General features: G+C 45.3%; 1 protein-coding gene across 2 annotated transcripts; it reads right to left on the bottom strand.

Moving 5' to 3' along the window:
* Window positions 1–4,947: 4,947 nt before the first annotated feature.
* LOC120666247 (GPI mannosyltransferase 2-like) lies at window positions 4,948–11,517 on the bottom strand. Of its 2 annotated transcripts, XM_039946045.1 has the most exons (8): window positions 11,141–11,517; window positions 10,932–11,043; window positions 10,274–10,366; window positions 9,989–10,184; window positions 9,656–9,834; window positions 5,912–6,165; window positions 5,467–5,651; window positions 4,948–5,379 (listed from the first exon to the last, which is right to left on the bottom strand). In XM_039946045.1, exons 1-8 carry the CDS (start codon window positions 11,451–11,453, stop codon window positions 5,209–5,211), a joined length of 1,503 nt encoding a protein of 500 aa, XP_039801979.1. In that variant the 5' UTR covers window positions 11,454–11,517; the 3' UTR covers window positions 4,948–5,208. The 2 variants fall into 2 exon arrangements, with proteins under 2 accessions (XP_039801979.1, XP_039801978.1); XM_039946044.1 differs by having other exon boundaries at window positions 4,948–5,651.
* Between the last annotated feature and the right edge of the window lie 10,131 nt (window positions 11,518–21,648).

Below are 21,648 nucleotides of genomic sequence, written 5' to 3'. Positions count from 1 at the left end.
TTAACTTGGCATAAGTTCATCGCTGTTATTGCCATGTGCTGAATGTCCTTGGAAACATGGCCCTGTTTTTTCATGCTGGATTCCTGGTACATTCAAATTGTACACTACATTTAGCAAATTCCCATCCTGTGAGTCAGCTTACAGCCCAGTTGCCAATCCCTAGACCAAAACCTTCACAAAAGGTAGCCAACTTGAATAAGGTTAGTTTGAACCTCAAGCCAATGAAGCAGCCACATCAAGAATTACAAAAACATTTTCCAACAAGTAGAACGAATAATACATTGGCTGATATATTAAAATATAAGGAAAATGTCCGCTAGTTCCAAACAAGTGAGAGTCGACATATATATCTGCGGAACCTGGGAGCGCCTAACTACGGAAACATTTAGCTCCAACTAGTTGAGCCAAAGCACCCAAAGATGAGCACTATATAAATCCATTGTGGTGTTCACTGTTGGATGTTGCAACCAGGAATGCCACTGTTCCTACGTGAAGGGGTAGAAGTTGGAGAACAGTAGACAACCTAGAAAAATGTACGCAATGAAATAAACACATATCAAGTAGCCCCATCTTTTGGAGGAGCAGTTTGGGGAAGCCAAAATATGAGCAGCAGCCCAGTAAAATCGGGGGACTAGCAGACCAAAACCGTGTTGATACCTTCATCAAACAGAAGTTGGTATGTAAGCAATGAATCAGTTGGCCTCCATACAAACTTTTATTAATGAGGAAAAGCATGTACTGACCTGGACGTGCATTACAAAGAAAGCTGTGAATTGTTGGGGAGAAGATTTCCCCAAGCAGCAAAGAGATGGAGAAGAGAAATGCCCATGAGGGGGAGAGAGCCTCTTGGCCTCTTGGGTCATCTCTATTTATAGGAGAGGAGGTAGGTGACAATTTGCCGCCGCTCCCCTGATTACAAGTCTTACACTTAGGCCCTTGGGCTGCCACATCAGGCCTGTTTACGACATGGGCTAGGTCATTCTCCCAACAGTAGCCTCTTAGGTATTTTGGTTTGATTGGTACTACAAAGCCTAATAGCGGAATACATAGAACGTGGCCCAGCTCTATCTATGACCTTGGCCACGAGGATTGTCCTCATGACCGCCCGCTCGTACGCCTCGCTAAAAACTCCATCTGAAAACTCAATGGGGCAAAACAAATGGAGAAAAGAGCACGCACACCTAGCAGGCCCATGTCTACATGACGATAATACTCCTACTGGCGATTGATTTCGGTCTTAACGATGATGAAGGTCTTCGGCGATGATGAATCTTCGTCGCTTGTCTTCATCGCGTAGGTCTCAGATCACTCTTCGTCGTAGTTGATGTAGTCGAAGTAGGGGATGCAGCGTCTTCGGCTCTCCGCTCTCGAGCACCGGACAAGACTTGATGCGCAAAGTGATGCTAGTCCACCATGGACCCACCATAGCACCTCTTGGCCAGGGTTCATAGCGGAGGGAGCAAAGATTATTCAGGAGGCGTAGTCGAAACTGCTGATGTCGTGGCTGGGGATGGGAGTGAAATAGCTCTTGTCGAGCCCCTCAAGTCGAGCTGCAACGACGAGGGCGAGGGCCGAAGTAGTTTTCGCCGAAGTTGTTTGGGACGAAGGTTTATGGCATTACCATCAAAAGTTGTTTCTCTTTGGTTTGGGCCTCAGTTGGAGCAGGCATCGGTGCCCTCATCCATCCAGTGCATGGACAATAGTTTGGTTAGTAATAATTTCCTAGCTCTCTTGAGTGCAAGTAATAGGATGCTGCATGCGCTTGTTTTCTCAAAAAAAAAAGTATGTTCATAGTTCATGTAGAACTAGCAGAATAAGGTCAGTGCATTAGCATAAATATGAAGCAACATCAACTAACGGTATCCTTGTATGTCTTGCAGGTTGTGCCTTGGGAGATGTGGCAGGTCCAATTGTTGCTATAAGAGCAGGTACAATAAGGGTTTATTAGCCCGTCCATGTCAGCAACAGTCCTAAGTGGATGAGAGAGAAATGAGGTGAGAGAGTGTCATGGGCTCTTACTGTAAGTGCATCTAGGCCCCTAATGAGTTTTGGTGAATTGAATGACAAACATGATTAAAGGACTAACGCTTTATTTGAGGTATCATGAGCAGGGACTTGTTTGTATATCATTTATACTTTAACTCATGTAAAAAAGAATTAAATAAAAGAGAAGCTTATTGTTGAAAGTCAAGCATATTGTGAAGGAAAGCAAGAGACAAGTATTCATGAAATATTATCAAATGGTCTCTATTTATGGCTTGGCATATTTGAAGTACAAATTGTTGAAAGCATTATTGCAAGACTTCATGGTTTAGTAAAAATAAAAGAGACATACACTTGTGAGCTAGATATATTGGTCTTATTTATGGAAGCTTGCAATGCATGAAATATGGTTCTCATTCATGATTACAATGCAAGACAAAGAAATGAAGATATGAGAATGGTATATGGAATTCATTAATGGTGTGCAAAGCTTAACTCAACATAGCAAGGGTAAGTGATGAAGAAACCAACCGAGATACCTAGTGCGAGGGACTAAGCAAGTTTTGGTGGAGCGACGGCTCACCATGTGTGCGAATTGCTAAGGTGAAGTGCTAGTATCCGTGGGGTGTTCGAAGAATCATATCCAAGCCTTGTTGTGAGAAGCGATGCAATGCATCAAATATCTTATTGGAGTGACTTGAGGATCCAAGGATTGATTTGCAAATGTATTGGGACTCTAAGTCACTAGCTCAAGTATGAATTTGCTCAAAAGAGAAGATTATGCAATGTTGGAATCCCAAGTTTGAGAAAATCAAAGTATGACAAAGATGAAGTGATTCAAAACTCAAGTGGATGAAATGTGTTTCATATTTAATCTTGAGTATAGGTATGCCGTACTATCAAGAGGGATGCAACATTGATTATTTGACTCGGTCAAAAGTGCTCATAGATAACCCATGTGAGGATCCTGAGAGAAAACCTCTGAGAAATAACTTAGAAATACTTGAATGATCAAGTCTTGACCTGGTGGATCAAGTGGAGTCATGTAAACCGGGTTTGGGCTTCTCTGGCCCGGACCGGTCTGACCGGTCGGAGTCCAATGGCTAGTTTAGTTGAACCGACTGGTCTGACCGGTCTGGGGGACCGGTCTGACCGGTCTGTACTGACAGAACAATGGCTAGTTTTTTGAAGTGTTGTATTTATACCCCTTAGCCCTCTCCTTTGAGGGCTGCTGGTTCTTGGCATTCTTCTGAGCTTCTTGAGGCATTTTCTTGACCAGTTAGCTCTCCCCAACACTCTTTGTGAGTTGTGCTAACTAGATTGCATATCCTTGGATTGGGTTGAGAGATTGAGTGTGTGTGAGCAAAGTGATCATTGTGAGAGCTGCATTTCGAGCAGCTGAGAGCAACCATAGCTCGAGCACTCTTGATTCTGTCAAAGATTCATATTTGCATTTGTTACTCTTGGAGGTGAGCCTCCTAGACGGCTAGGTGTCGCCGGCTAGCTCCCGACGGTGTGGTGAGCAGCGGCAAGTTTGTGCGGGCGTGATCTTGCCCCCTTGGTGGAAAGGATCAAGATAGTGGAAAGGAGGAGTGGTTGAAAAAGACCCAACTCAAGGGATCGAGTTGCAAGACTCAAGCCCAATGAGTTCCTCAACGGAGACGTAGAATTCACGTTGGTGAATCTGAAATTCGGGAAACAAATCCTTGTGTCTCCTTTGTAGTTTGCCTCACTACTCTTTTCTCTAGCTATTACTTTGTGCTCCCGCTTCGATCTATTTGGTTGTGTTGTTTTTGCGTGTGCAGAGACTAGAGATATATTTGATATAACCTGTAGAGACACTACACCAAGTTACATTTGTGCTAGAGCCAAAGAAGGGAGAAACTCTGATTTCGGGCAGGTTCTGCATAGGTTCGGTCTGACCGGTCCACACAACCGGTCTGACCGGTTGTCCTTTGTATTATGTGGTTAAGTCTTTGACCGGTCTGTGTACTAATCTCTATTTTAAGTGCTGGAATCTGCAGAAATTTTAAGAACGCCTATTCACCCCCCCTCTAGGCGACATCCAAAGATCCTTTCACTTACCTAAGAGACACCTCCAGCACAGAAAACAAAGCACAAGAGTCAATTTTGGAGCCCAATCTGTCTCTTGTGCACGCATTTCATGAGTTGTTATTGTTTTTGTATGTACAAATTTAATGTTCCTATACCCTACAAGAGACAATCTAAAAGACAGGTTATTGTAGCATATGTCTCTAAAGGTGTCTCTTGATGACATGGAAGAGACTTAAAGCCCCCCTTATGGCCCTTGCTCTAATTGTTTTTGAGAAGATGCAGCTACCACTGTAATAATCTGGATCTTCGAGCACATTAGTGTTCACTCCATGCGCAAGTCTTTGCCAATTGCCATGAGTCTGCTCTGTTTGAACATCTCTGATGTAACCTGAAAGCTCACAGTTGATGAATAATATTTATCACCTCTATGCTCAGTTTAGTAACTTCTTCCAGAGATTGCCTCCAGGCCTTGTGACTTATGAGATCTGAACATGTACTACCTAAATTTTGTACTGTATCAGATTTTGGAAATTTTGTACCGTACCAGATTTTGGAATTAGAAGGGCGGGCCTGGTGCAACGGTAGAGCCTACCGTCTGTAACAGGAAGGTCCCGGGTTCGAGCCCCAGTCTCTGCACATTTGTGTGGGTAAGACTTGGGGCTTAAAAAAACAACCCTTCCCCAGACCCCGCACAGTGCGGGAAGCCTACGGCACTAGGTACGCCCTTTATCAGATTTTGGAATTAATACTAAACTTTTTTGGAAATTTAACTTGGCAGAAGTTCATCACTGTTATTGCCATGTGCTGATTTCCTCGTAAACATTGCCAATCCCTAGACCAGAACTTTCACAGAAGGTATCTAAACTTGAATATGGTTAATTTGAACCTCAAGCCTATGAAGCAGCCACATCAAACAAAAACATTTTCCAACAAGTAGAACGAGTAATACATTGGCTGATATATTATAAATGTAAAGAAACTGTCAACCTAGCAAAGTTTCAAACAAGTGAATCGACATATATATCTGCTGAACCTGGGGAGCGCCTACCTACGGAAACCTTTAGCTCCAACTAGTTGAGTTAATGCACCCAAAGCGATAAACAGATGAGCACTATATAAATCCATTGTGGTGTTCACTGTTGGATGTTGCAACCAGGAATGCCACGGTTCCTACGTGAAGGGGTAGAAGTTGGAGAACAGTAGACTACCTAGAAGAATGTACGCAATGAAATAAACACATATCAAGTAGCCCCATCTTTTGGAGGAGCAGTTCGGGGAAGCCAAAATGTGAGCAGCAGCCCAGTAAATCGGGGGACTAGCAGACAAAAACCGTGTTGATACCTTCATCAAACAGAAGTTGGTATGTAAGCAATGAATCAGTAGGGCCTCCATACAAGCTTTTATTAATGAGGAAAAGCATGTACTGACCTGGACGTGCATTACAAAGAAAGCTGTGAATGTCATGAAGGCCAGATGCAAAACAAATGGAACAAGTAATATGGAGCCCTCATCTTGATTGTCCTTGACATTTTGGTTAGCCGACAGTGTGTCATGGAACGTTGCAGAAGCTGTCTCGGTGGCCACTGATTTTCTCTGTTTAACCTTAGAGTTTCCTGTCAAGGAAATATTGTAAGGTAGGTATGAAAGCTTTATGCCTATCTATTGATCCAAAAAAAATTATATCCATAGGTCACTCCAACATTGTACGGTTATCCTCAATAACAAAATTCTTTTCACATGTAATTTCAAGAAAAATATTTGTTAGGTCAGTTCAAAGAGACTTGGCATCGAGATAATCCAAGAAAAAATTGTTAATGACCAATAATTTTTCAAAAAGAAAGTAAAACGTAAATCACTGAGATTGTAATAGTACCATGAGCTTTATTAGTGAGTCCAGCAGAAAATTCACTCCTCAACACTGTCATATCATCTGTTTTTTTATATGACTCAGTTGACCTTTCCTCAAGAGCAGTGATAATCTGCCTGTGAATGCTAGTTGTTTGCAAAAGTTGGAGAAGCATTTTTGTGTAATGAATGATCGAATAAATTGCAAGCGACAATACTGGTGAGGCCAAAAGAAAGTTTGGCAGCTGCTTCACTTCGAAGTATCTCAAGAAACCAACTCCCCTAAAAAGAAACCAAAAGTAACTTATAAGGAGCAGTTATGCATGCTAGAGAGGTAAAATATGCTGACTTCAGAAAATGCACACAACAGCTGCATCCTAGAAAAATGGTGAAAATCACAATATTCCAATAAAATTCAAAGGAAAACAAATGAGGATGGGTTTGCACTAATTGTCTTGTAACCATGTTCATCTTACTTAGCACGGGAATATGATGTGGACTGATTATCGATACTAGAACAGCAGGATAGATCGGCTAACTCGCCCTCCCTCTGGAGGCTCTGAGTAGCTTCTTTGATCTATTTTCTGCTTGCCTAACCCTAGGACTCCTAGCAGCCTTTTATAGACAAGGCGCCTAACAAACTTGACCCTTAAGTAATCTAATCTTTATCCTAAACCCTAACCTATGGTGGCACTACAGTATCCGCGGTACTGTTCACGCACAGTGCAAGTGGGCCGGGCCCGTGGCCCGGCCCACTTGCCATAACACTTCTCCACCCCTCGAAGACAGCTCATCCTTGAGCTGGAGTTTACGAACTTGGCGCAGACGGGATGACTTCAGGCTGGAGCCAATGTTGCTGGTGGGGAGCAGTTGAACGACGCCGAAGAGCTGCTGACGATGAGCCTGCTGTCAACCCAAAGCAGCCCATAATGGAGGTCGCAGCTGGGCTGATCCCAGTCAGTCAGCCTCCCGAGGTGCCGACGGGGCAATCCTGGAGGCGAAGACTGGTTGCTCTGGCGAGGGACTCCAAGCGGGTGATGGAGCACAGGGGGCCACGGCCGGACCAGCAAGGCGCTGGCACACGGATACAAGGACGCGAAGGGTGTCGTCCCTGGTGTAGCCATCTGTACGGTGCCCAGAGCACACTCCTCCCTGGGGTAGAGGATGGAGACGTGCAGCGGCGAACGCCACATCTATGGAGGCGCAACTTGCCGGTGGTACTTCCCTTGCGAGCAAGGAGGCGACGATCTGGATGCAGTCGGTGGCGGTGGTCTCCGGCGGAAACATGCGCATCCCTGGGGCTGAGAGAGGCACGACTGCTGGGTGAAGCGCCGCGAAGGACTGGAAGCGCGGCCTCCTGCAGCAGCTCCACCTGGGCCTCGCCACCGTGGCCAGACTGTATAGGGACCGTTGGTGGTTAAGGATGGATCTAGACATCCGAATTCTTAGAACAAATTTGATATTTTAAAATAGATATGCTTAAAATTTTATGCTAATCTTTTTTTATATTATCAAGCATATTATTACACAAAAGAATAAAATTTTGTATAGATTTTTTTATGTATTATTTGCTCCCTACAATTAAAAAGGTGAAAAAGATTCGAATTCGTATCCGATCCGTATTCGAATTTTTATATTTATTATTTGAGAATATATATGATAAATTTGAGGTTTAGTTTTTATGAATCTTTACAAGATCAATGTTAAATATAAGGCTATGAATTTACATAGTAAATTCTATATTTTATTTGTCCATAATCGAAGAAAAATGACCAAAAATCTGACATTCGAATAAACATCCGAATCCATCCTTACTGGTGGTAAGGTGGATCCCGCCGGGAACCGAATCCCCGTTGGCAGGGAACCGAGACGAGCACCCGCAGCGGCGGACGCCTGGCAGGGGCGGAAGCGAATCCGGCCGGCCAAGGGGCAGACTCCCGGCGGCCAGGAGCGCGCTGAAAGCCCCCTGACAGACCAGCAAGGCGCTCGTGCGCCGAGACGAGCGCAGCCGCGGGGCGGCGGGCGGCCTAATCTGTGGCGCTGGAGAGCCTTCGATGGGCGGCAGCAGGTGGATGGACGGCCGTGGACGCCCGAAGGCGCGCGCAGACGCGTGGGCGGCCGCGTATGGGCAGAGGCACACGCGGACAGCGTGCGGGTCGCCAACGACGAAGGAGCGCGGATGGCGTGCAGGAGGCCGCGGACGGGCGGACAGTCGCGGATGGGGGGGCGGCGGGCGGAGATGGATCCACCGCGATGGAGGACGGAAGCCGCGACAGACGGCCCAAGGAGGAGCGCGGACGACACCTCGACAGGTGGAGCAGCCAGATCCGCGATGGACGGAGACCCTGCTGATGAGGATGCTCGCCGACGTGGAAAGCTTCGACTGACGGCGATGGACTGGCGGCGATGGATCCAGGACGGGCGGGGGCTGCTGATCCCGTCCCACGAGCGGATCGACAGTGGCGGGCGGCGCAACTGGTGTCACCGGGGCGGGCAACGGCGGAGGCATCACCGTCAGGGCCCCCAGTGAAGATGGGGCTGGCGCCGACGGCGTGGGCGCCACCGCTGCAGGCGGAGACGGCGCGGCCAGCGGCGGTCCAGGAGGTGATGCCGGCGGCGCAGCTGATGTTGCTGATGTCGCGGCCGTCGATGGAGGAGATGTAGCGGCAGCCACCCCTGTTGTTGTGGCCGCAGTGTATGCCGAAGAAGATGCGCAGAAGGAGTCGATCTTGGCGAGGATCTCGGCGATGGTGGGAGATGAAGACGCCGGCAGCGACAACCCATTGAATTCAGCCGGCGGGGGTGCACATGTCGGAGCCGAAGCAAATCGTCGGCGGACCGCGCCAGTGAACTCCAGCCATGTAGGTACGCCGATGGTCCTCTCGATCTCGTCGATCCACCATAGTGCTGGGCCTGTCATCTTGAAAGAAACAGTCCGTACCTTCAGGAACTCCGGTGTCTCCCACGCGTCCAAGCACTAGTTGCAGCGGTGCAACCAGAGAAGTGGATCGGTACTGCCATCGAAGGTCATAATGCGGATCTTGGGGACTGCGGTGGTTGTTTCCATGGCTTGTCGATGAGTAGCTGTAATCTGAGGAGGGGGCGTACAGATGCAATCTGGGTGGGATTGGGTGGGAATTTTGGCGGCGGCGGCGGAAGCAAATGTCGCAGGATCAAAAGCTCTGAATACCAAGTTGATGTGGACTGATTATCCATACTAGAACAGCTGGATAGATCGGCTAACTCGCCCTCCCTCTGGAGGCTCTGAGCTGCTTCTTTGATCTATTTTCTACTTGCCTAACCCTAGGACTCCTAGCAGCATTTTATAGACAAGGCGCCTAACAAACTTGACCCTTAAGTAATCTAATCTTTATCCTAAACCCTAACCTATGGCGGCACTACAGTACCCTCGGTACTGTTCACGCGCAGTACTTGTGGGCCTAGGCCTGTGGCCCGGCCCACTTGCCATAACAGAATATGACAACCAAGCAGACTGATGCACATAAGATGATTAGTTAACAATTAATGCAATGGATCCCAGGATGAACAGCAAAGGAACAAGCAAGTCAAATCCACGAAAGATGGGCATCTAGTTCTTACGGTTGTAAAAAACAAATCATCAATCAAAATACGCATGGAGCCCTGTATAGGCATATAATCATACATAAAGTGATGCAATACTGCCCTAGTAGAATTCCAGAGGTAAGCAAGGACAAAGAGGATGCTAGCTTTGACTAATAAAATTATGCTACTTTAAGATAGAAATAATTACCAGTAGTGGCTTTGAATGAAGCCATACAAAAGCGGAACTTTTGCTTTGCACCATGGCCTCAATTCCTCAGAGCTCCCATGTACACATATGTTCAAATATCCATATGCTTGGAAAGCAAAGAATGGTAGAAATATGAAAATGGAACGCAAAGCTGCAGCTACAAGAGCCAGCACCACCGACTGGTCAATAAAAGAAAGAAGACTTATTAGATAAGCATGTCTATGCTGATTGCATCTTATGGAAACAAAAGATAAATTAACGCAATATAACATGTCGTCCAGTCTTTTCATGTCAAGTATTTCTGTTTACAATAACAAGTGAAGTGGAACGTACCAAGGGCCTTTTCTTTCGGACAGCAGCATCATATGCTTGTAGCAAGGCCTGAAAACAGAAATAACCAGCATTAAGTGCTCCATTTGACCTAGCTGAACCAGAGAGAGCGAGCATTATCACTGCAACAGTATTAGCACCCGAAAACAGGTAGAACAGTCCTCCAAGAGAAAACAGTGCATAAAGACTTTCTGAATACCTGCCAAAACAACAATTTACGTTTCTGTTACGGTATGCCGAACATATGAGTTTCTTTGCTAGTAATGGTCCGAAGGGAAAGAATATTACAATGACGAGTAAAACACAGAAGCGGGGTTGAAACAGAACAGAACAGATGCTCGATAAGCTGCTCTTTGGTCCTTCAAGATCATCATGGACAATCTGAAATAAGAATTGATAATTGCCTTAGTAATGCAGCAATATGCACGGAAAGAGTTGGTTTAACTTCCGACCTTTCATAACCATATGATCAAACATGATTGAGTAGAGGAAAACTGCAAACTTTAGCAACTAGAGATGGATTGTCCTACACATGCAACGACTGCACTTAAATAAAACTTGCGCACAGAGTTTGCATTGCAACTACCAAAACATATTGTAAAACAAGACAAACCCAGTGACCGCCACAGCAGGGAAATTAGTTCACAAGAATCTCAATCTACGAAACACATCAAAGATTAGCAGACTATCTCATGAAGCAACCAAACAACATGTTCGCTCAAAACCACTGAATTGGCACCACTCCAACAATACACAGGAAACACAGCTACCAAGTTCCAAAGTGTGACGCTATCAAGCATAGTCAAATCAAGAACCTAGTAGAACCGATGAATGACTTAAGATGTCCCAATTTAGGCGTGCAAGTGACAATACAGTACATGAAGCGCATAGAAACACCTGTAGAACACGAACAGGTAAACAGTAGAGTTCATCAAACGTCGATCACCTGTAGAAGTAGGCCGCGGCGGCAACGAACGCGACGTTGTTGAGGACATACCCGGAGAGCACGAGCACGGCCCTGTACCCCAGCACCGGCACCAGCACCAGCGGCGCGAACACTGCACGGGTGAAGGGTCGATCAACACGACAAGATCAGATCAAGCGCGCGCATCGGCATCCGAACAAATAGGGGCAGGGAAGCGCGGCTCTGCTTACGGGATCGGGCGAGGAGCGCGAGGGAGGCCGGGAGGAGCGGGAGGAAGGCGAAGGACTGCTCGTACTCGTACCCGCACTCGGCGGGGCGGGCGAAGTGGACGCCATCCCAGACGGCCAGCGACGAGACGGCGGCGGAGAGATTCGTGGACGCGGAGGAGGGGGCGGTGGAGGGGGAACAGGAGAGACAGGGCGGGCTGAGCGATGCGGAGGTGTCGTAGGGGCGGAAGAGGAGGCGGGCGAGGAGGGAGAGGGCCAGGACCAGCACGCGGGAGGCCGCGGCGAGGCGGACGACGCCGGCGAGCGGCGGCGCCATCGGGGAGAGGAAGCTCTGAGCTGCGGCCCACTAAATGCGGATTTCAAGATTTCCGGCCCGGCCCACGCTCGCACGACCCTCACCTATTAAAACTTTTGCGCATATACAAAGTGCTTTGTCACGCCATTTAATGCCACGTATTTCATTTCATCATAAAGCTAAAGTTGGTGAAATTTTCGAACTCTTATTGGGCCACGTCGCACGTCGCCTCATTTTCACGGCCTCGCCTCCGCGGTCATCGACGCACAACGGAACCACCCCCGGATAGGATGTCGGTGGGCTTCTCTTCGTCGCAAGGCACCTTGAATCTCCACACCGCGGCCATGGAGCCTCAATAGCTGCAGAGCAACATGACGGCAGTGACAAAAGAACCTCATTGCTTCCCTCTCGATAAAGGCTGCAGTGCAGAGACGGAACGTGAGCTCCACGAGCAACTCGAACAGCTGCAAGTCGACGCCAAGATGGTGTCCCTCCAGTTCTGCAGTTGTCGGAGCCTCCAGTGCCTGCAAGATGTTAGGCAAAATGCCAAGCTTCCAGGTGTATAATAATAACAAATCTTTGAAGGTACCTCCTCCTCTATTCCCGTTGTGTGCCTTTGCGTGCTGATAGATAGTAGAATTTATGTTTGGCCTGAAAATTTCCGCCAGAATTTATTCTAATATTCTAGATTTTGTTTATCAAGAAATTGCATTTGCCCTTGCATGCTCTTTAGTAACAAAGAAGTTGTATAAAAAATATTAATAAGACATATAGCTATTATATGGTTCTTGATTTAAATTAACATATACGCATCCCTGATTCCCTGTGGCAACAACTCTTAGATTCCAAACTAATGTAATTTATGAAAGTCTGGATTACTAAGTAATGATTCTATTATTTAGATAGCGCCTTTTCACAATCACATATTATTCCAAATTGCATTATAATAAGATACATGAGTGTTCCTACTGATATTAAACAATGTATATTTTGTAACCAAGTCCCTTAAGATAATTTAAATTTTTTTTATTTTCCTACATTGCTTGGGATTAATTTTGGTTTTGATTTCGTAAATCCTAATTTGGACATACCACAAACATATTAATTTTTCAATTATAACAGCAAAGATGTGCTTAGTCTTGCAAGGATAATCCCATTCTGGTACATAAAACTAGATAAATCACATCGAGTCCCCAACTGCTTCATGATAACAAACAAATATGTAATAATCGGACATTAAAAAATACAGGTAGTTACTAAGAACAATCAAACAAATGTAATTCACCCTCAAATTTAGTACCGAACTATTATCCAACAATACATTTAGTATCAGTACGACTTGCTAATAGCTCATAACTTCAGTTAAATAGCATAGAACTCAGAATCTTCAAAGGCTGGCCTCCTGCATTATTTTCTTTGAAGCACTGTTATGTCTATAAGAGCCGCACCAATCCGAATTAGAGGCGCAAAAACATTGACATCGAGAGCGAGAAAATGACCGTGGCGAGAGTCTCCACTCCTCTCCCTACGGCGATCTCGCCTAATGGCTCCTTCATCTGACCTCCTTCTTCACTATGGATTCTTCCATCCTCGATTTCTCTCCGGGGATTGCTTTCTCCAACAAGGTACCATCGCTCCTTGGCGCTCCTGTGACTCGCCATTTCCTAATGATGAGCATAGTTTCTGGCTTATTGTTTCCGTTGCTCGATCTAAGTTAAAAATCAATGAGAAAAATGTGGGACTTATTCTCCAATCCATCTTGGGTGGTGTTGCATCGGAATTTGCGGTGGTTGAAATCCAAGATTGGATGTTTAAATTCACGGTTTTCTCCCGAGATGTGGGTCTCATGGTTTACAAATTGGGTGTTGTCACCAATCCCACTTGTAAATTAGCCTTCAATCTGTGGAATGAACGTGGGATGCATCTTGCAAACTCTTTTATCGTTGATGCTACCTGCACTCATCACCCTTGTGTTCAGGTTCTCTCCAAAAAAGATAAGCGTTCTTACGCTGATGTTGCTAAGAATTCCCCACCTTTATCGGGCGCAAATGCAATTCCTCTTGGTCACTCACACCATCATAAGCGTCCATCTGCATTTAGTCGCCTAAACTCCATGGATCTTCTAAGGAATATGTCAACTGTCAAGTCTTATTCAAAGGTTTGGAAGCCAATTCATTCTTCAAGCTCTGCACACAACACAGTGCCAGCGACGAACACGGAATCTAGAGCTAAATTCCCGGGTGGTTTAAATTTGAATTTGTCTCTCAACTTGGGCTCTCAAATTGACTCCTCCCAGGCCCACCCATCACCGGCGAAACACCCGCAGTTTGCACTCAATAGCCTTAATTTGGGCCAGCATCAATGCACCCGTTGCCTCTCCCATAGCCATACTCGGCCCATGTGTGCATCCAGAGTGCGTTGATTGGCTTGCTTCAGGTTAGGCCATGTCACCATTCATTGCCGGTTCCTGCCTCGATTCCCGGGATTGTGTTTGTCAGAGAAGTTCCCTTCCTTTCCATCGATTGCTACGGCTGATTTCTCCTCCTATCCTGGCTGGTTCACTTCACTGAGCAGTGGGCCTTATCCGCCCCCCCCCCCATCGATCTTTTCCTCTTTCGTTCAGCTTCCTCAAGCTCTTCTTGGAAACTCCTACACTGACCCCTCGACTTCCATAGCCAAGTCGAGAACGCTGAAGCATTGCCACATTCCGCCCCCAATCTTCCATCGGAGGGTGCCCCAGCTCACCTCTCCGCTTCATCGGTGTCGCTTCTCTCCTCCCTCCAGGATCGCGCAGCTCAGCTGGACGCGCAAGAAACAAGAAAACCCTCATCAAGCGATGGTGCTACAGTAATTTGCCCCAATCCTGCAGTTCCGACTCAATCGGGTGAGATCATGGCCTATCATTTTGTTGATCCTTGTCCATTCATGCCTAGAGGTTGCACCAGAGTGGATATTCCGGGTAGAAAGGTCATGTCTAGAGCAGTGATTGGGGGTTTGCGTGGACGCCATAGTGATGTTGCGATTGCATCGATTGAGCCTCTTCCAACAGAGCAAGTTTCGTTCACTTCCATTGGGGACCTTCTTGATGATTTTCTGAGGAACCATAGGAGAATTGGTTACCGGTCCCTGCAACCCTGCCCTTATGGTCAGGCCTTTGTCAAATTTGATCTGTATGATCGTGATTTCCTCATTCATAATAGTCCCCACAATTATGGCAACTATCACATTACATTCAAGGCCCATAACAAAGGTTGGAATAACAGACGCTCTACCATGAATCATGAAGTATGGCTTATGCTCCTAGGTTTTAACTTGGATTTTTGGGAGCAACATGACATTGAGAAGGCTATTGCAGACTTTGGTAAACTGCTTGCTTGGTAGGAAGATCCAGACCATTTGGCCAGAATTATCATCAAAGCTAGAGTGGTTAATCTTGAGGAGGTCCCTTGGTTCATTGTCTGTTCAGAGGGTGAGAACTTTGAGGGAGAATCTTGGACCTGTCAATGTGAAATACTCCAGGCAAGCCCTCTAGGTGGTGCTCCAGCTAATGAATCACCTCCACCTAATGGACCTGATGATGCTCATCCAAATTTCTTTGAGTTTTTTGGCTTTGGACAGCCAATTGGGCCTCATGGTGCTCCTGCAGACAACCCACAAAATGCAGCCCATCAAAATGATGCACCCCAGGCTCAGGATCAGGTCCAGAAAAATCAAGCCCAAGATAATCAAGCAATGGCCCAAGATTGGGAACTTTGGCTAGAACAACAACCCAATATCCAGGCTAATGCTAATCAAGTTGTTAATCCAGAAGCTAACAATGTGGTTAATGTTCCTGTTGTCTTTGCCATTCCTGCTATACCTCAGCCTAGAGAAGGTTTCATTGAACTTAATGACTTACTACAAAATCCTGACTTAGAGATTGATCTGAATATGGCAGTGGAGGAGGATCTTGGAGACTTTGACAATCTTGCACAAGGGTCCCACCTGTTGATGAAGCAGAACAGGAGCTGCCAAATATAGACCCTATTGAAATTCATGATGAAGGTCAGTTTATGGAAGATGAGGAAGATCAGATTCAGATCATTCCTGTCCTCGAGGTGCAAGTGGAAGTTTTCATACCTAACATTCAGATTATGCCAGATGAAACCCATAAAGATGAACTCATGGATAATCAGAAAGAGGAAAATGTTCAGGTGGAGGAAGATATGCCTGGAGATAATTTTATCCAGTTCGGTTTTGTAGAGCTTCTTGAGCCAAGTGCAGATCCTGTCTTTGTAGAAAGAATGAATTTTAAGAACAATGCAGAAGCAATTAGGCTCTGGTCACAGTTCTTTTCACCCAATTCTTCTGCACCTCCTATCTCCATCCCCAAGGTTTGGGCAGATTTCTTCACAGCTATGCTTGTGAACCCTACCAGTTTTAGTTGGGCAAAACAATTTCTAGCATCGTCAGCATGGAACTCCTTTGTGGGTAATGGGTCAGATGCTCTTCCATTTGTGCTGCCAGAAAAATGCCCTGCAGTCTCTTCTGCATGTCTGAAAGATCTGCCTCCACCTCAAAACGTTATTCAGATTAAGGAAATTGAACCTGAACAAGAGTTCTCACCAGTACCTCCTTTAGACAAAAAAGGGAAAAGAATTGCTTCCCCCCAGGAATCCTCTCCCACCACACCTATGGACAGTCTTGCCACTAAAGCTATGGCCACACCTGGTCCTTGGTCCAAGGCACTTCTAGATAAAGTGCAAAATAAAGGAGTCTCTGACCTGATTGAGGACAGTTCCTTGAGAAGGAGTAAGAGAATGGAAAAACAGAAAAATGGATTCAAGCATAATCAGTGCACCAAAGGCTGTCTTGGTTGCACAATCACTCCACCCACTCTCTCCACATCTATTATTAGGAATCTGGGAGCATCTTTCTGCAATTTGGATGAAGAGAGTATTTCAGCACCTATACTGAACAAGAAAAAGTTGCCTGCAAGCCCTGGTGGGAAGAAGCAGGCAAAGAAGAAATCCTCTGACAAAGACAATGCTGATGACAAGTCTAAGAAGAAGAAGCCCAAGAATTGAAGCTGTTGGCATTTCTCCTTTTGCTAATCTTATCTTAGCACATCTATCTACTTGTGTTAGCTGTCATTGGGTTTGTAATAAATCTTTTAGATTATGTGTTTGCAAACTTGTTGGTACTTTATTTTGCTAGATGATCTTTATTAGGCCATCTATATCTCTTCTCCCCCATCAGTCTTTTTATGGATAGCAACTTAATCTCCAAATCTTGCAAGGTTCTTTGTTGGAATGTGCGTGGTATAAATTCAGATAAGAAATATGTTTCTATTCGGGATAAAATCATAGAGAGCAATTGCGACATTGTCTGTCTTCAGGAAACAAAAAAAGAAAATTTTGACTTGCAGTTCATCAAAAATTTCTGTCCTAGACAAGTTGACAGCTTCGAATTTTTACCATCAGTGGGAGCCTTTGGAGGCATCATAACCATTTGGAAATCTTATCCTTTTTATGGTCACTTGGCTTTTAGTAACGATTTCAGTATTTCTGTGGAACTCACCTCCAAACATGATGACTCCACCTGGCTGTTGACAAACATATATGCTCCTTGCACAGCCTCGGGCAAACACCTCTTCTTGCATTGGCTCAAAGATATTCAGATGCCACCAGAGGTTAACTAGCTACTCGCAGGCGATTTTAATCTCATTAGAAAACCAGCTGATAGAAATAAGACAGGAGGGGATTTAGCTGATATGATGTCCTTTATTGAGGCCCTTAGTGCTTTAGGAGTTGTGGAGCTACCATTACATGCTCAAAGGTTTACCTGGACCAATAAACAACTCTCACATCTTCTTGAGAGATTGGACTGGTTTTTTACCTCTCAATCTTGGACAAACTCTTTCCCTGACACTTTTGTTACCACTCTCACAATGGAAACCTCTGATCACTCTCCCTGCCTTATCTCTATTAACACAACCATTCCAAAAGGCAAAGTTTTCAGGTTTGAAAATTACTTGATGGAGCATGAGCAATTCTTAAATGTAGTCCAACATGGGTGGACTTTGCCAACCTTTCAGTCTGATCCAGCCAAAGTGATCACAGCCAAGTTTAAGAATCTTAGAAGAGTTATCAGGGCATGGCAAGCTAGCTATCCAGTCTAAAAGCTAATATTGCTAATGTGAAATTGGTGCTTAGCTTCTTGGGTTTGCTTGAGGAGTTTAGAGATTTGTCATTGCAAGAATGGAATTTCAGATACATATTAGAACATAGACTTATTTCTCTCTTAAAGCAGCAAAAGATCTATTGGAAATAAAGAGGTACAATCAGATGGGTTACTAAAGGTGATGCTGGGACAAAGTTTTTTCATGCTAATGCCACTATCGGACAAAGGAAAATTTTGATCACCTTTTTGGAAGATTCATTAGGTAATTTGCAGGCTGCTCATCAAACAAAAGCAAATATACTCTAGGAGGCATATAAAGATAGATTGGGACAATATGAATTTGCGTCAATGCTTTTAGATTTGGACTCATTGCTGAGGTCACATCATGACCTTTCCACATTGGAGGAGCCCTTCACATATGATGAAATTGATTCTGTGGTGGCATCTCTACCCTCTGATAAATCTCCTGGTCCAGATGGTTTCAACACAGACTTCATCAAAAAAAAATGTTGGCCTATTATTAAGCATGACTTTTATAATCTATGTCAGGAATTTTACGATGGAAATGTCTGCCTGCAAAGCATCAATGGGTCTTATATTACGCTTATACCCAAAATTGATGGTCCTTCCAGAGTTAATGACTTTCAGCCAATTTCACTCCTTAATATTTCCATGAAGATTATAACTAAGCTTCTTGCAAATAGACTACAGAGGGTTATTCAAGAAATCGTCCACAAAAACTAGTATGGCTTTATCCAAACAAGAACAATCCAGGACTGCTTAGCTTGGGCACTTGAATATCTTCATATGTGTCACTCTTCCAGAAAGAAGATCATTATACTCAAATTGGATTTTGAGAAAGCTTTTGATAAGGTGGAACATCATGCTATGCTAAACATCATGCAACACAAAGGGTTTGGATCAAGATGGATTTCATGGATGAAAAATATTTTCTCTTCAGGCACTTCTTCTGTGCTGCTTAATGGTGTTCCTGGAAAGGTGTTTCACTGCAAAAGGGGTGTTAGACAAGGTGACCCTCTCTCACCTTTACTCTATGTGTTAGCCTCAGATCTTCTTCAGAGTATGGTAAACAAAGCTCGGTCTGATAATATTCTATAGCTACCCATTCCTCTCCGGCACAGCCAAGATTTCCCAAATTTGCAGTATGCAGATGATACATTGGTAATTATGGAGGCTTGTCAAGATCAGCTACTAACCCTTAAAAATATTCTGAATGAGTTTTCAACTTCCACTGGTCTCAAGGTTAACTTCTCAAAATCCATGATGGTTCCAATTAATGTGGAAGATAACAGGGCTACTCAGCTTGCACAACTCATAGGCTGTGAGCTAGGATCTTTACCATTCACATACCTTGACTTACCACTTGGTCTCACTAAGCCAAAAGTGGTGGATTTTTTGCCTCTAGTGACAAAATGTGAAAGAAGACTAGCATATACACCTGCATTCTTGTCCCAGGCTGGCAGATTGGAAGTGACAAATTCTATCTTCTCCTCTTTTCCTATGTTCTGTATGAGTACTTTCAAGTTACATAAAATTGTGATTAAACAAGTGGATACCTACAAAAAGCATAGTCTTTGGAGGGGGGCAGATTTGAATGATAGATCACCTTCTAAAGCTGCTTGAGAACTGGTTTGTTTACCCAAGGTAGAAGGAGGGCTTGGAGTTCTCAACCTTCAGACATAAAATGAGGCTTTACATCTGAAAAAACTACACAAGTTCTACAACAGATTTGACATCCCTTGGGTTAATCTGATTTGGGAAAGGCATTATAGTACTGGGGCTCTACCAAACTCTTCTAACAGAGTGGGATCTTTCTGGTGGAGGGATATTTTAAAATTGTTAGACTCTTTTAAAGGGCTTGCTGTGGTGAATGTGGCAGATGGCAAGTCATGCCTTTTCTGGGAAGATCTGTGGTTAAACAAAGTCCCCCGACTACACTATCCACAATTGTTCTCCTTTGCAAAAAAATGTTGGTATCTCACTCCACCTGGTGTTGAATACAGAAGAGCTCGAAGACTTCTTGCATTTGCCCCTCTCACCTTTGGCAGCTACACAACTGTTGCAAGTGGCTGAAGATATCTTGACCTTGCCAGCCACTGTGGAGAAAGATACTTGGAACTACATTTGGGGTTCACCAATCTACTCCACCTCTAGAGCCTACAAACAGTTAACTGGGTCTATGCCAACACACCCATTTTTCAGGAAAATCTGGAAGTCTTCATGTCAAAACAAGCACAAATTTTTCTTTTGGCTCCTTCTCAGGAATAGACTGAGCACTCGTGAATTGCTCAGACGAAGAAATATGCATCTGCCCTCCTATTCATGTGTTTGTTGTAATTTGGATACAGAGGAATCACTTACCCACCTATTCTTCCAATGCTCATTTGCCCAATCATGCTGGATCAAATTGGACATTATCTTGGTGGAATCATATACTTTTATGATTTTGGAGGAAATTAGGGATCAACTCAATCTTCCCTTCTTTATGGAGATCATGATAATATTTTGCTGGAGTCTGTGGATGCAAAGAAATGATTATATCTTCAGAGGTGTGCAGCCTTCCTCAGGAAACTGCCTGGATTTTTTCAAGAAAGAATTTTCTCTAGTTATCTTGAGAGCAAAAACACGTTACAAGGAGCCTATGTCTCGATGGTTAGAAGACCTTCTGTAATAGCTTTGATTTTCTTTTTGTCCTTTTTTGTATCTTGAACATTTGGAGACTCTTTGCTTGTTACTTTTACTTTTAATATATAACCAGTAGGGGAATACCCCTCCTATTTCATAAAAAAATGTTATGTCTATATGAAGCAACTTCTTCAAATGTGCAATTTTATTTGTGTGAACACGGGTGAAAGATTGGAACATTGTATCTTTGTGTCTATAAAAATGGATATCTTAAGTTATACTCCCCCCGTCTCACAAAGACTGTTCATTTAGAAAATTTCAGACATATTACTAATAGTGGAAGATGATCATATTACCCCTAATTAGCCATAGTAGTTGTGATTGAAAACTGAGCTATTTATTTGGTTCCCTAGGTCCCCTGTTAGAGGAGTCAAGGGCCTATTGGGCCTTAACCCATTAGGGTTAATTAGTCACTTGCTTAGGGGTCAAGTAAACCTCTCTATATAAGGAGAGGAGATGTATCAATCTAATCAAGCAAGAGATTAGAAGGAAATCCCTTCTCTCTTGCCGGCCGTGGGCGAAGCCCCGCGGCCGGCGTTCCCAGCGCCCCCAACCCTAGCCGCCGCTCTCTTGCCCTCGCAGCCTCCTCCTGTGAACAGTTCCCGCGGTACTGTAGCACCGCGGGTACTGTAGCATGCCACCGCCGCTCCCTCACGATCTCAATCCCAACAACAGCCATAACAATCTGGTATCAGATATGCCAGGCGACGACAAGTCTGAGCCACCACCGCCGCCGCCAACCATGGAGGGTCTGGCCGCCCTGATGACCAAGCTGCTGAGCAGCATGAGCGACATGGAGGCGCGCATGGAGGCCCGCCTGACCTTGTTGGAGTCAAGGTTCACGGCCGCCTTCCCATCGTTCACTGCCCCTAGCCCCGTGCCTCCATAGCAGCACGGCGAGGGCATCTTCTACGGGGGCGTAGATGGCACCCAGGCAGCGGTGCCGCCGCTGCCGGTTGCAGCGCGCTGCTGGCATCCAGTCGTCCCTACAGCAGTAGCCTTGCCACAGCTCGGGAAGAAGAAGGCGTTTGCGTGGGAGGATGCCTGCCATGTGTTTGCAGCGGTGCGGCTGCAAGCTGCAGCACGCGGCCTCCTAGCGCGGCGTCGGCTGCAGAAGATGCGCTTGGAGATGCAAGAGGCGGCTTTGACAGCGATCGACCTCGGCAATTGGGGGCGCGACCTTGTCCCGTCGGAAGGCCACCAGCGCTCGCGCCAACTCGCCATTGTCTTCAAGCGCGCTCTAGGTAGCGAACTCCAATTCTACAGCAGTGATAAGGGAGACGCTTTCCTCCTTGTCATCGGCGGAGGCACATTGCCTAGCGCCATCACGTTCCGTCACCGGCCGCCA

Source organism: Panicum virgatum, chromosome 3N, assembly GCF_016808335.1.
Source record: "Panicum virgatum strain AP13 chromosome 3N, P.virgatum_v5, whole genome shotgun sequence".
NCBI lineage: Eukaryota > Viridiplantae > Streptophyta > Magnoliopsida > Poales > Poaceae > Panicum > Panicum virgatum.
This window is presented reverse-complemented; position numbering and strand designations above follow the sequence as displayed.